Below are 14,086 nucleotides of genomic sequence, written 5' to 3' on the forward strand. Positions count from 1 at the left end.
AAACTCGATAACTGCTTGTGTTTATAAAGATTTATAGAAGATAGAAAGTAACCTAGTGTTTGGAACAGTCAGATACATGCATTTAGCAATTAAGAGTCACTCTTAATTTAAGAGCTTGAGTTACTTTCTTAGTCAGTAAGAATATACGAAGAAACCATTTCCTAAAGACTGAAATAGCCTCTCAGTCAAGAAGATTTCTCTTCAACCATTAATTTCAATTATTTGCATACATAAGTTATATGTGTATGATAATTAATTGTTTAATGTTTAAATCCAAGAACCTCTTCTTTCTTATGCCATCGATCCCATCATCTACATCTGTATATAGATCTGACGTTTCCTCTGCAAGAGGTAGCTTCTTTCTTGCTTTATCATAGGATGCTGCAAATAAACACAAAGTATTCATGATACTCATAACTCAAAGTGAATGATGTAATTATAAACAAAAATGGATACTCTTAATGTAATTAACATGGGGTAACCCTTTAGCTCAGTTAGTACACCACTGGAATCAGAGTCCAAACGACACTGGTTCGATTCACAGCTTGAGCTCCTCTTTCCACTTTTCACTCAGGGCCTGTAACGCACAACTCTTCAAATGTGCATCATGTATATAGACAAAATGTGTCACAAAACCTAAAAGAACACATGATAAAGTATTACTCGCTTACCGTTCTTATAGAGAATTCTGATGTCATAAAGCTCCCATGACTCTTCATTTGGTTGCTGGCAAGTCTTTACGGCCCTGTTCAGCATGTTAATATTCTTAGTTGTGGGCCAGTAGCATTGCTTGCCATTGCTTGCGAGCCATGACTCAGGGATCAGGCCAATGTCACCTGTGCTTGAAAACTCCACGACAAGATACATTCTTCCTGTGACATAACAAATTTTATTGCTAAACATAATTAATACGTGTTCAAGACCTTAAATATGTTAGGTTAAAAACATGCAGCATACTTCAAATTGTATTTAATCTTATAATAGTGTAATGGTATGACATATATCTATGACTTTCCAAAACGTCACGACATTACTAGTTTTCACGGTGCAACAGTGGTAGCGCAATGTATTCATTGTCTTTGGGTAATAAGACATATTTATTCTTAACATTTCTTAACAAAGTAATTTCTAAATGTCTACTCAGTTGAGAAACTTTGTATACACCAATGTTTGAGGAAGAAAGGGGATATGTAAAAAAGTCTTTTTTATCAATGAATTTTTCATATATAACGGTCTTTTCATTATCTGACTGAAGAATTAAGTTGCGGTTAATGCAAACCTCATCATTTATATTTACACAATTGTCACCTCTTGACCTTGAGATAAATATATCGGGTGTTTGAATTTCCTTATACTGTGTAACGGCATCCATTCCACGAAGTAAGGGACCATCTGTATGTTTACATCTTAGATTTTCGTTTTCTGTCCTGGTAGTTTTTCTTCTCTGCGGGTGACCAACAGACTGCTTTTCAGAAAATCTTCTAATCACTTGCTGAAGTGGCTGATTTGGTGTACGGAGCATTTTTTTAATCTCCCCTAAATAACTTTCAAATGCAAATGCCGAAAAGTTATCTAATGGTCCAAAGTTTTTCACATCATCAGACAAGTGCACCAGGGCGTGGACATTATATACTAGCATATCACGCCCATACAAATCGGCAAAATTGTGAACAAATAAACAAAGCAGTTCCTGAGCATAATCGCAAAAATACCGAGATAATTTGGGGCTTATCAAGCAAGTGATGCCTGTAAAAAATAACAGGAAGTTTCTATAAAGTACAGGAGACAGTACACTACTTAAAGCTACAGGGCCTGTATATAGCAGAAACAATCTATACTCTGTTGCTTTCCATCGGTCAATATCACGGAGTGATCTCCCTTTTCTGTGGAATTCTCGTGGGATATAGCTGCTGTAAGATGTTATTATCTCTGATAGTAAATTCACAGCAGTTGAGCCAATCCGACATTTAATGCCAACAGGACCTTTCATCCACAACATAAGTAGTTTCTTTGTAACCCCTAAACACACAAGATGCATGTAGTCTAATGGAAATCGTGACACCATTCCAACTGACAACTGTGTAAATGGAGATTTTCCAACACCAGGGAGATGATGTTCATCATCAGTCATCTCATCAAACTGAACATCTGTTCTCAGGGGAGCATCTGTCTCTGGAAATATTATTTTACCTAACCATTCCCCATTCTGTGTACATCTGTCACATCCTCCATATCCGCTGTGTCCTTTAACTCTTTTAACAAAGGCCCTGGCGGGTGTATCACAAATAACACATGCCAGAATAACTTTTATAGTGGCACCATGATAAATCATCCCTTCTGTCTGCAATGTCTTCATTTCACTTACAAAATCTTGTAGATATTGATCTAAATTTTGTGGCTTTGAGTCACCATAAAATAGACCGATCATAAAGGGTTCTCGTGCCTTGGACCCTTCAATTCTACCCAGTATTGGCCAAAACTGCATTGAAGTGCTTTTAAATACGGGTAGGCCATCTATATTCACTTGTATGGCAATGGATTCTCGCATATCAACATCTTCAATATCACCGATTCGTTGCAAAATTCCATTTGCAATTCCAAAATGGTAGTATTTTCCACCAACAATGTTTTTATATCATAACTTACAGAGGTACATAATAATGTCCTTGGATCTTTCGGTAGTGACGTATAATCTTTCCGGAGTATTTCCAATAGAGCAGAAAGGGCGGCATGTGGAACTTGATATTTCACTGCCCATTCTGACAGTTTAACACGCATTATGTCATCATCTGTCTCTTTGCTATCATTTGAACTGATATCACTTTGTATGTCAAGTAGTATATCAGGTTCATCTGTATCCTCTACCGGTAGAGGGAACATGTTGGTATCCTTTTCATCTTCACCAAATGAATTATGGATTTGACTAGTTGACTGAACTGCTGATCTTGAGTCATCATCAGATATACGTGAACCTTCGTCAGTAGTCAGATCCTCAGATCTGTTTTTCTTGTTGTGAATATGTTCATGTGGAGTCGCATAAGAATCACAACTGTTTGCTGCAATAGCTTCTAAATGTTTAGTAACTCTTTCTCTGATTTTACGACGCCTTGTCCAGTTAGAATCGTTCATGGTCGCTTTATATAACCAGTCTATTATGTGTTTCTTAATACTATTGATGTATCATTAATTTCCCGAACTTATTTCATACTACAGTTGATAAATGTTTCTATTTATAAATACTCCTATGAGATGAATGATGAATTCAGGATCAAAAGCATGCAATTTTTTTCCCTAGTACAATTTCGTTATACCGGCCATAATTAGCATCTGTACATCATTTAAAAGGTTTGTTAGAAATCCAGCTGATGCCTATTATAAAGCTGACATTTATTTAATGCTTATAATTACTGGTATGAATTTATATTTATTCTGTACTAATAATTCATAAAGATTAAACAGAACGTGAAGTATGCAAACTGATACAAGAATGTCAAATAACATTCAGAAGAAATGTTGTTCAAACTAGATCTGTCTGTATGAGAGAGACGGTTGAGAAAATGGCACTGAGATATCAAATTACTGAAACAATGTTTTCAAAAGTTAGAAGGTCAATTTCTTGCAGATTTAAAGACTGTGATAAGTAAGAATGGAAGAATAGTTACCTCGTAAGTATGACACTGTTGTTGGTAGACTTTTTCAGTAGTATTACAGACAGGACTTAAATTCTGAGACAAAGAAATGCACAACGTGGAGGGAGCACTGAGCGGTCAGAATGGCTGTAGGTGGCAAGCATGGCCAGTTATATTTAGATACACATGGATACAAGGGATATCGCATTTCAATCTCTGCTAGCTAGCTGGGCAAACTGTAGGACACTGGCAGCCAGGCACTGGCACAGTGCTGGACCTGTACTGTATATCCCCTGCCGGCACTGACGGTAGCGGCCAGCATGAAACCGGCAACGGGCCATTACCGTCATGCTGCCTGGGCCCATGGAATGAAAGAGGGCACAGGGTAGAGGTGACAACAATGCAATGTGAAGCACTCAGCAATATTCAAGTTATATGGCTGTGGCCTGTGAATGCCTTGGTAATTGAGTCTGGACCATGCATTCCAGTGGCTAACAGTGTGGACATCAGTCTTTATCTTTTCTCACACATAAATGGCGCTGTCTGATTGGCTGAGCACTGTTCTATTATTTGCAATGCACCCCGCTGCCAACAGCAACTCATTCGGTACTTCGTGGTAGTTACTTTTTTATCTCGAATAACATTAAATGATGCATGATGATGATAATGATTGCAAATGGAAATCGATGGAAGGGAGATAACTCTACGTCTGTTTTTCTTGTGTTGAGTGCAAAATCTAGCAATGGCTACAAAAAACATTTGAATCTCTTTCCAATACATAAATTTTGACAATTTTGACATTCAAATGTAGTCCCTGTGAATATTAAGAACGGGAATTACATCGCAGAGACTTTACTAAGACAATACCTACAAGAAAAAACAGCAAGATGCAAGATTGGAATCGTTTGATTCGCACAGGTTGGCTGAAGTGTACAATTTGATGTAACCCATGCTTCAAACAGTTCAAAATTAACATTGAGGTGATCGATAACATAATACATTGTTCACTGGTCCCTCGGAGACCATGGGTTGAGCTACCATCAATGTTTGTTTATGTTTCCATCACCTTTCGGGCTCAGGAAACATAAACAAGTATTGAGGATACCTCAAGCCATGGTCCCCTCATCACCAGGGAACAAGTTGTGATGCAGCTGGGATTACATACGTCACCTACAGCATTATGTCTGACCGCCAAGTCCCCCAAGATCAATTCCAAGTCACATCTTCACTGGTCCTGTCCAGTAATGAGTGAGTGAGATTTGTTTCACACTGCTTTTAGCAATATTCCACCAATATCATGGCGAGGTACACCAGAAATTGGCTTCAGACATTGTTCCCATGAAGCAAATCATACATGGACCTTCAGAGTGATGAGAGAACACATTTAGCCACTAGGCAACCCAACTGCCACTGTGTCAGCAATAGCACAAGTTGACAGTGAGGTTAATGCATCATGATGGTTGTGTTTTGTAGTTTGTGTAGTAGTTCTGATGTTACATCTGGACATTAATTGTATCATGTTCATCTATGAACAAATTTCATCACGTGCATGTTACCTGTTGTGCATGACAGGCATTGCTTGTATGCCATATGACAAAAACTTGTGTTATCTTGCACACCAGTAACTGTTTACTGCTTTGCATTATTGTTATGTTTTCTTGTGTTACAGGTGTGCTGGACTCAGCTGTGGTTTCTGACAAGACTGGAACAGGGAAGGAATTTGTCCTCAGAGATGAAACTGATACAATACACTGCATCTTCTATGAAATAGTAAGTTTTTGCAGGTTTGCAGGTTTGCAGGTTTGCAGGTTTGCAGCACTGACCGGGCAATCCAGATGTTGTTGGCACAATGACCTGTGAAGATTTGTTAACCCCTTCAGTAACACATGCTTGTCATTTTTGGGTGACTAACCTTATCAGGTGGTCAGGTTTGCTGAATTGGTTGATCTCATTGTGTCCCAAACTGATGATTAAAATCAACAAAAGTAATTTTTAAACAGTTGTCAAGAGTGCATCTTAGTTACTATTAGCATCTTAATGTGCAATCTTTGAACTCGGTGTCATGGCAGTGAAAAGAGTTGAACATATATCTTGGCTTTTCATTAGGCTTTATTGCTTCAGACCAATTTTATTTCTTGTTTTACGGATTTTTGTTCTCAGAAAACCCAATGGCAGGAGGGGAAAAAAATTAATATAAAATCACCAATAAAAGTAAATTTTTAACTTACCTTACCATAACTTACCTTACCTTAACTTACCTTACCTTAATCTTTTAACTGCACTTACTTTGCTACCTCGTGTTGTTTTTTCTCTCACTTCGGGGTGGGTTCGCCCGCGTTGTGTGTGAGTGCGGCATGGCGTCCGTGGGGGTATTATATCTTGCTGGTTTTCTCCCTCCATGTGGTTTTCCATGTCGATTAGTATTTTTGCCAGGTTTCACTGCATTTATATGTTTTTTTCGTGCCACGTTGCGAGGTACGCAGGCAACCTTTTTGGTTGTTTGCCCTTCGCTGTCACGAGCTTACGGGCGTGCCTACTTTATAGTGGGGGTGCGTTGGTGCTGCATTTCTGGTATAGGGGTGTTTTTTCTACCGCCTAGCGTTGGTTTCAACGCATTTTTATGTTTTGTATGTTGCACTTAACTGTGTATGTCTCGCCAGTTTAGCACCATCTGCTAGGGGCAGGAATCGGCGAATTTCCCCACCCTTGGTGCCCGGATTGTGCGTCTCTGGCCTGCTCTTTTGACGGACGCTGCCAGTACTGCGAGGCGTTGCTGGTTTCAAGGCTTCTTTTGCGGCTAAGAGGAAGCATTTTTCACAGCGGAAGAGAAGGTTGTCGTCTCCAGCGTCGTCGTTGGGATCTCTGCCGGACGACCCTGACTTACAACCGCCTTCAGCGCCTGTGCCGACGCCTGGGATGGGGCGTTCGTCCATGACGCCTGTACGTTTGTCCCCTGAACCACCTCGCTCGGATTCCATCCTGGATCTGTTTTCGTCCGGAGGCTTGTCTCATCCGGAGGTCCAGAAGTTCCTGCGCTCCCTCCTCACACCCGGTGCTGCTGCGATGCCAGCGTCTGTCTCGACACCAGCGCCTATGCCGACACCAGCGCCTATGCCGACACCAGCGCCTGTGGTTACGCCAGCACCTATGTCTGCGCCAGCGCCTATGCCTACGCCAGCGCCTAAGCCTACGCCGGCGCTTACGCCTGTGCCTGCGCCAGCGCTTACGCCAGTGCCTATGCCTGCGCCTATGCCTGCGCCAGTACCTATGCCTACGCCAGCGCCTATGTCTACGTCAGCGCCTGTCCCGACACCAGCGCCGACGCCGGACCCTGTGCCAGCGCCAGCACCTGCGTCTTAAGGTATACCCAGGGTGTTGCATACGTTGTCCAGGGAAGAGGTTTTGTAACGACAGTTTGATGAAGGGCGCGCTCGGCGCTTGGAGGCAGAGAGCTCTCGGCGCAGATCGCGCTCCAGGTTCCCTGGGAGTCGGCGATCCTGTACCCTCCACAGTAGTCTTTGTCGGAGTTCTCGGTCCCCGCGACGCCCTTTGAATGTGGACTCTCGCTTTACTACCAGGTGAAGATGTTACTTGCTCTCCCAGTCCATATCACCTCGACGTTCCTCTAGAACTCGGCGTTTGCGGTCACCGGAACCACCTTGGATCCCGTCCAAGGAATCTGCTGCTCATGCATCGACTCCGTCTCTTACACTGCGGCGTGATTCGAATTCCATGTCCTGGGAGGACCTGGAGGTACAAGGTTTTTGCCCGGACTTCGACGAGGAAGTAGGAGGCGACGGCGATGGTGATGGCACTTGACTACCCTTATCAGTCGTCTTCGAGTGGATTGCTGACAGGTTACCGGACTGCCCTTCGCCTTCGGCTGATTCCAGCAACCCTGCAGCAATTCATTTATCACCGGAACTACTCATCCCGCCTCATCCTATGGTGGCGGACGCCATGGTTGTATTACATGCGGTCTATGCGAAATTGTCAACTAATCCGAATTTCTAAGCGTGTAAGTCGAGGAAGTCAGATTACAAGATAGACAGCCTGGTTTTCGCGGACAGCGTGGCTGTCTTGGTTGTATCTCTGTAGCGGTTATTGGGCTCCTCGCGGCTCTCTCATAGAGTGCAGGATTCTAAGCAGGTGGCCATTGAGACTGAACTCAAGCGGATGCTTAAGCCGTTGTCTGCGCTGGCGTCAGCTACCTCGGCGGCGGCGATGGACTTGTCTAAAGACAACGCCTCGAGGATCGATCACCGTACCAGATATTCCTACGCCGGTAGGTGGGAGGGACTGGTCGCATCCCCGTAGATCCTTACGTTACAATTTGTCTACATATACTTCAAGCGGAGAAAGTTTTCTTTCACGTGCTTTACTCATTTCGTCGCGAAGATTTTTCGAGACAACAACAAAGTGACACGCCTAACTACACCTCTTATTACAAGTGAGGACGGCATTTATCTTCGGGGGAAATTCCAACACATCTATCAGAAAAACAATTTGTCTACGTCAGTTTCAAGCGGCGGAAGGGTTTTCGCGCGCTTTACTCATTTGGACACGTGCTCGCAAACAGCATGGTTACGGTCAAGCCTATAAGCTAGCAGGGTATCACCGTTTACAAGATTTCATGATGATCAGTTACCTGCTACACCGGTGACGTCACGTCTACATTTTGATTGGTGCCCGAGAGACAACGCCCTGCAAAGGATCCCAGGGTCGTTACATCTACAATTTGATTGGTCATCGAGGGACAACGCCCTGCGCAGAATGTGTTGTTATGATTTTAGTGTAAGGAAGTTGTCTGCAGTGACTTACAGTCATTTTACAATGGAAAGATGTCGTTTACACTCTAGACTAGCAGTCTACAGCGGCATTGGATTTCTCTAGTCGGCATAGAAATCCTCTAACAGTAGTCTCAACGCTGCTTATCAGGAGGCGTGCAGCGATGTATGGCAGTTTCTGATCGGACAGACGGCCAGTTATAAGTAGACTTCTTGAAATGTCAACACATTCATAATGTACAGCGTGGTTGTTCTGAAGTCGAAGAATGACGCATTTTTATGGCATACAAGCTTATCTTGAGAGAGTTGTACTTCATTATCAGGCTGTTAAGTCAGCTTCAACTAACTCCACGGGATTTGATTCATCACATCGCCGTCCCAGGTTCGGGGGTCGAAGTTCAAGGCGATGTTAAAAGCAAGCTGTACTCTGTCCGTTATCACTATGTCAGTGATAATGTCTACTCGATTTGCTCACGTCACCTTAGGATATGATCAGACGTAGACGTCTACTATTACGTCTATGACAGCGTTTTCTTGATCATGATTTCAAGACAGGTTTACGACATTGGACGTCTTGACTCCACACCAGTGGTAGACTCGCTGGTCAGTGTTTGGAACTTGCATATTAGAGCCGTCGTTCAACAACCATCTTTAGGTTGACACGTCTCTACCAGGATTGAGTGCCTATCTAGTCAAGGAGGTTGCAGCAGGATTCTGGGGGAGTGGAGCTCTATCTCTTCACATCACCCAGTTGAAGATAAAAGCGGTGATGCATGTCTATTATTGGTTGACAGCACCGAGAGACAAGCTACTGATGATCCATACGGTCAACTCAATAGTAGCCCTCTAGGTAAACAAGGGTCAAGGAGGCCTCGACCTCTACTACACTTGTCGTTTCTACCCTTCGACGTGGTCGAGTCTGATCCTCCAAATAAAAGTATCTCACATACCAGGAGCCTGCATCTTCATGGCAGACGCCTTATCTCGCCCCCTACGTCTATCTCCAACAGAGAATATGTTGTGTCGAGAGACGTTTCAAATAATCGGCTTCCAGAGTGGGACCAATTGTTGTACCATCCTCACAATTGGACACTGCACCTGGATCCGTCACGGTTTCATCTTTGCGCCTGGACCATCTGTGATAGTCTTGAGGGCCAAGGGGTACTCATCTCAAGTGGCGAAATTAATCACCCTGGAGCACAGGGTTTCCACTCAGTCACTTTATGGACCTGCAGGCGTGGGCGAGCGACACGATCCTGCGACTGCTTTTGGTCGCACCTTGGTGGCCAGCCAGGTCATGGTTCCCCGACCTGCGTCATCTCGCCAGCGGAGAGTCGTACCAGCTCCCAGATTAGTTACGTCTGCTTCGACATCCGCACAGTCGGCAGCTGCATCCGGACCCACTGAGATTTCATCTTCACAGTTGGGTCATCTGCAGAAGGCAATAAGAGTTAAGGGCTACTCCTCGTGCGCGGCAAGTGTCCTAGCTTGTACGCATCGAATGTCCACTAGGTCCTTATATGACGACAAGTGGCGCTCATTTGAGAGTTTTTGCGCTCAAAGATCGCAAGACCCTATGACAGCTTCTCCACAATATTTAGCGAACTTCCTCCTGTTCCTGCATAACTGCAAGCATCTTAGAGGCAGTACCTTGGGGACTTATCTGTCGGCTTTGAACTCTATTCGATTAAAGCAAATAAACAGATTTCCAAGGTACCAGATCTTATTGCGCTACTCAAGGCCTGCAAATTGGAGGACCGGAAAGTTAAGCTTCGTCCTCCAGTTTGGGACCTCAACATCGTCCTACAACATCTTAGAGGACCTCCGTATAAGCCTTTAGAGGAAGCCTCCTTCGTGTATTTGTCTCAAAAAAAAAAAAAAAAAAAAGGACGGTCTTCATTCTAGCGTTAGCTACCGCAGATAGAGCTAGTGAAATTCATGCCCTGGACGTCACGCAGGTTTGTTTGGATCAGTCGAGGCATGGACCAGCCCACTTGGGTCTCCTGTGAGATTTTGTGGCCAAGAATCAGCTCCCTGGACAGCCAGACAGGCTGTTCTCCATTCCTCTGTCATCTGCAGTCTTGGGACAACATGACTTGGAGGAGGAGCTACTGTGTCTCGTTAGAGCCCTCAGATGTTACATCCGGAAGTTGGCTTCTAAGAGACGTTCCCCCTAAAAGACTGTTCATCCCGCTTTCGACTACCTGCAAGGGGAGGTGAACAGGAACACAGTCGCCTTATGGCTTCGATCTACGATCCTGGCGGCTTTTGATGCCAAGCGTCTACCTTATCCGGTGGCGGACAACCCACACGAGATCAGAGCGTTGGCATCTACCATGGCCCTCCATAGAAATTGCACAGTGCCACAAACTATGGAAGGCTGCTTTTGGAAGTCGTCGTCTACTGCCTTCGCTTCCAACTACCTGAGGGACTTGGCAGTTGAGGACATGGAGGGGGAGCTGCTGTGTCTCGTTAGAGCCCTCAGATGTTACATCCGGAAGTTGGCTTCTAAGAGACGTTCCCCCTAAAAGACTGTTCATCCCGCTTTCGACTACCTGCAAGGGGAGGTGAACAGGAACACAGTCGCCTTATGGCTTCGATCTACGATCCTGGCGGCTTTTGATGCCAAGCGTCTACCTCATCCGGTGGCGGACAACCCACACGAGATCAGAGCGTTGGCATCTACCATGGCCCTCCATAGAAATTGCACAGTGCCACAAACTATGGAAGGCTGCTTTTGGAAGTCGTCGTCTACTGCCTTCGCTTCCCACTACCTGAGGGACTTGGCAGTTGAGGACATGGAGGGACTACAGTCTTTCAGTCCGTTGGTGGTTGCCCAGCAACTTACCCGGACGTCCGCCCATTAGGTAATAACACTGTTACTTACCGTTGGTCTTAAGATTAACCTCACCCTCAGGGTGCGTCGGTTTTTCTTTGGAGTTCCCTTGGGTTACTCTTTGTCCTGCTTCCAGGTTTGTCCTGTGACTGTTGGCATTGGTCTCCCAGGTTCTCCTAATGCATGTGCACTGGTTGCTGAGGGATGGTCCTCCGGAGTCCACACCACCATCCATCTGTCGAAGCCATATGCATAAGACCTATGGTAAGGTAAGTTAAAAATTTATTAAAATCTAAATATTTTAGATATTTAAATACTTACCTTACCATAGGGCGGTGACTCCCTCCCAACGCTGGATGCTCCTCCCCACTCTGGACTCTTCGGACCTTCCTGTTGCCAGTAAAAGTGATTTTTGGATTGTTCCCGCTTGCGCGAGTGGGGAGATCACGTCACTTCCGTGACTACATTCGTAGATTACATGAGGTAGCCATCTAGGGAATGGCGAATCAACGACTGTCTGATCTCTTCTAGCGAAGCTTGAGGTAATATGCATATGCATAAGACCTATGGTAAGGTAAGTATTTAAATATCTAAAATATTTAGATTTTAATAATTTTCCATCTAAATACCAAATACCTCAAAGTATTTTTACTTTTGGCAATTTACATTTTTTTGGCAACTAAAACATTAGAATTTTGGGGTTTTTTTTTTTCATTTTTCTTATTTTTCTTTTTTTAAGAGCAGGAAAATACATTTTTTTATAGTCTTTAAAAAATATGGAAGGCGAATCTGTGGAACAAGAAATAAAATTGGTCTGGCCGTATAAGGGTTTTGCAAATTGAATGTGCAAAAAGTATCTTGCTATGTACATTTTTGTATTTGCTGCTCTTCTAGGTGAAATCAAGTCTTATTTGGTGACATTGGTATTGTCTGCATTGGCATGTTTATTTCTCATAAATTATTTAAAGCCTAAAACAATTGTGAAGTATTTGTTAGACAAATTATGAATTTTGCTGATAGGTAACATCACATAAAATATGCCTTTAGATGTACACATTTACAAACAAATATAATTGCTAACATTTTGTAGTAGATGCACGAGGTGTGTTAGACAGATGCTCAGTGACAGCAGAACAAGGGAGATTTATATGGCAAATGTCCAATAACTACTGAATGTGGATGCGTTGCATTGTTAACTTTGCTGTGTTTTCTCTCTCTCTCTCTCTCTCTCTCCTATTTCATGTAGTCAGTACACCTTGCCAACATGCTCTGTGCAAGGTTCCTGGCAGGATGTTCCAATTTCCACAAATTATAGACAATACAAGAAAATGAACTTTCCATTCATTTTATTAAAGAAAAATGGAGTAAAAAATGAAGAAAGGGGCACGCCTGTACAGGAAAGCCTAATGAAACAGCCCTGCATGTTTCTCCCCAACCCCTACCTACATAATTTCTACTTCAACTCTTTTCATTTTCTTTAAGTGATCAGTGAATACAATGTGCACCATGTAGTACTGCTGTAAGTTAAGTGGTGTTTAAGATGGAGTATACTCTCTTGTTTTCTCCAATTGAAGAGCTGAAGCCTTCACTGCCTCACTTGCTCACTCATACACTCAACCTTTCTCACTTGCTCTTTGGTTGGTGAGTTGGTTTGTTGTTCAATATTCAGCAATATTCCAGCTATAAACAACTTGTTCTGGACAATCCAGTGATCACCATAGCATCAATGGGAAAACAATGACATCTGTGAAATATGTCAACTTGCATGTCTCACCTGATCCTGTTATCTTAGATCCTCTTAAGATAAGCATGGACTATTGAAGATCAATTCTAACCCGGATCTTCACAGGTCCTTGGACAGTGATAGTCTAGTTTACTACTGTGTTTGCATGTCATGCTGAAGTCTCGAGATAGATTCCCCACATGGGTACAATGTGTAGAGCCATTTCTGGTGTCCCCTGCCATAATAACAAAATGTTGATAAAAACAGCTATAAACAACTTGAATATTGATAAAAACTTAAAACCCACTTACTCACTCTACTTTCAGGATAGAAGCCTACCTCGACTGATAAGAGGACAGTGGCAGAGGTATGTTATACATCGGTTGGGACCAAGTTCCTGACTTTTGATACAGATTTAATGAGATTGATCATTGTTTCCTTACTATTGATTAATCATCCATATATAGGCGATTTAGTAACTACAAGATAAAACAGAACCAGCCATATTTAGTGTCACTGAAGAGTGGTCACATGGATATAGATATGCCTGTTTATTTGTAGGTTATTGATAAAAATAACATCCTGAACCTAATTTAGAAGCAGCACATGTGACTTTGTGTATTGTATGTTTATATTAAAACTATGATTCATGACAATACACAGGTTAAAAAATCCCATGGCCAGATACCGGGGACAAGTCAGTTTTCATTTCGGGCAATCAAATAATGGTATCTTCCTTGTCCATGGACTATTACATAATTTCTGCTTATGGTTTCAAACCGCAAATAAACTTGGATTTCATTTCATATCTGCTCAAAATGTAGCTATTATGTTTAACAGTGATAGTAAAGTAGTATTATCTTTCTTTGCTATTTATCACATCTCAATAAATAGTTCACTATAAACATTAACATCACATACCATGTTGATTTATTCTCTCTCAATTACATCATCAAGGTTATGTTATGTAAATCAGGGTAAGTGGAAAATTAGTCAGGACAGGTAACTTCATTACAATCACAATAGCATTATTGTGAGCTATGATTGTTGTACCACTCTCTGTGTTACCGGAGTTGGTTAGATAGCCTAGTGATTAAAGAGTTTGCTTGTC

General features: G+C 42.8%; 2 protein-coding genes across 4 annotated transcripts in view; one reads left to right on the forward strand and one right to left on the reverse strand.

Moving 5' to 3' along the window:
- LOC137282488 (spermatogenesis-associated protein 22-like) overlaps positions 1-14,086 on the forward strand; it is a 33,912-nt gene that overhangs the window by 18,349 nt on the left and 1,477 nt on the right. For all 3 annotated transcript variants that reach the window (XM_067814244.1, XM_067814251.1, XM_067814259.1), the window contains exons 8-9: positions 5,299-5,399; positions 13,302-13,342. In XM_067814244.1, the coding sequence (XP_067670345.1) occupies positions 5,299-5,399; positions 13,302-13,342 (142 nt within the window). The remainder of the gene's footprint in view (positions 1-5,298; positions 5,400-13,301; positions 13,343-14,086) is intronic.
- LOC137258596 (uncharacterized) lies at positions 1,034-2,356 on the reverse strand. Its single transcript, XM_067796304.1, has one exon. The coding sequence runs from the start codon at positions 2,354-2,356 to the stop codon at positions 1,034-1,036; it is 1,323 nt and encodes a 440-aa protein (XP_067652405.1).

Source organism: Haliotis asinina, chromosome 1, assembly GCF_037392515.1.
Source record: "Haliotis asinina isolate JCU_RB_2024 chromosome 1, JCU_Hal_asi_v2, whole genome shotgun sequence".
Taxonomy (NCBI): Eukaryota; Metazoa; Mollusca; class Gastropoda; order Lepetellida; family Haliotidae; genus Haliotis; species Haliotis asinina.

What these genes read in the sequence shown, in the direction of transcription:
- LOC137258596 (XM_067796304.1), bottom strand. Translation starts at nt 2,356, where the DNA reads ATGAAGACATTGCAGACAGAAGGGATGATTTATCATGGTGCCACTATA.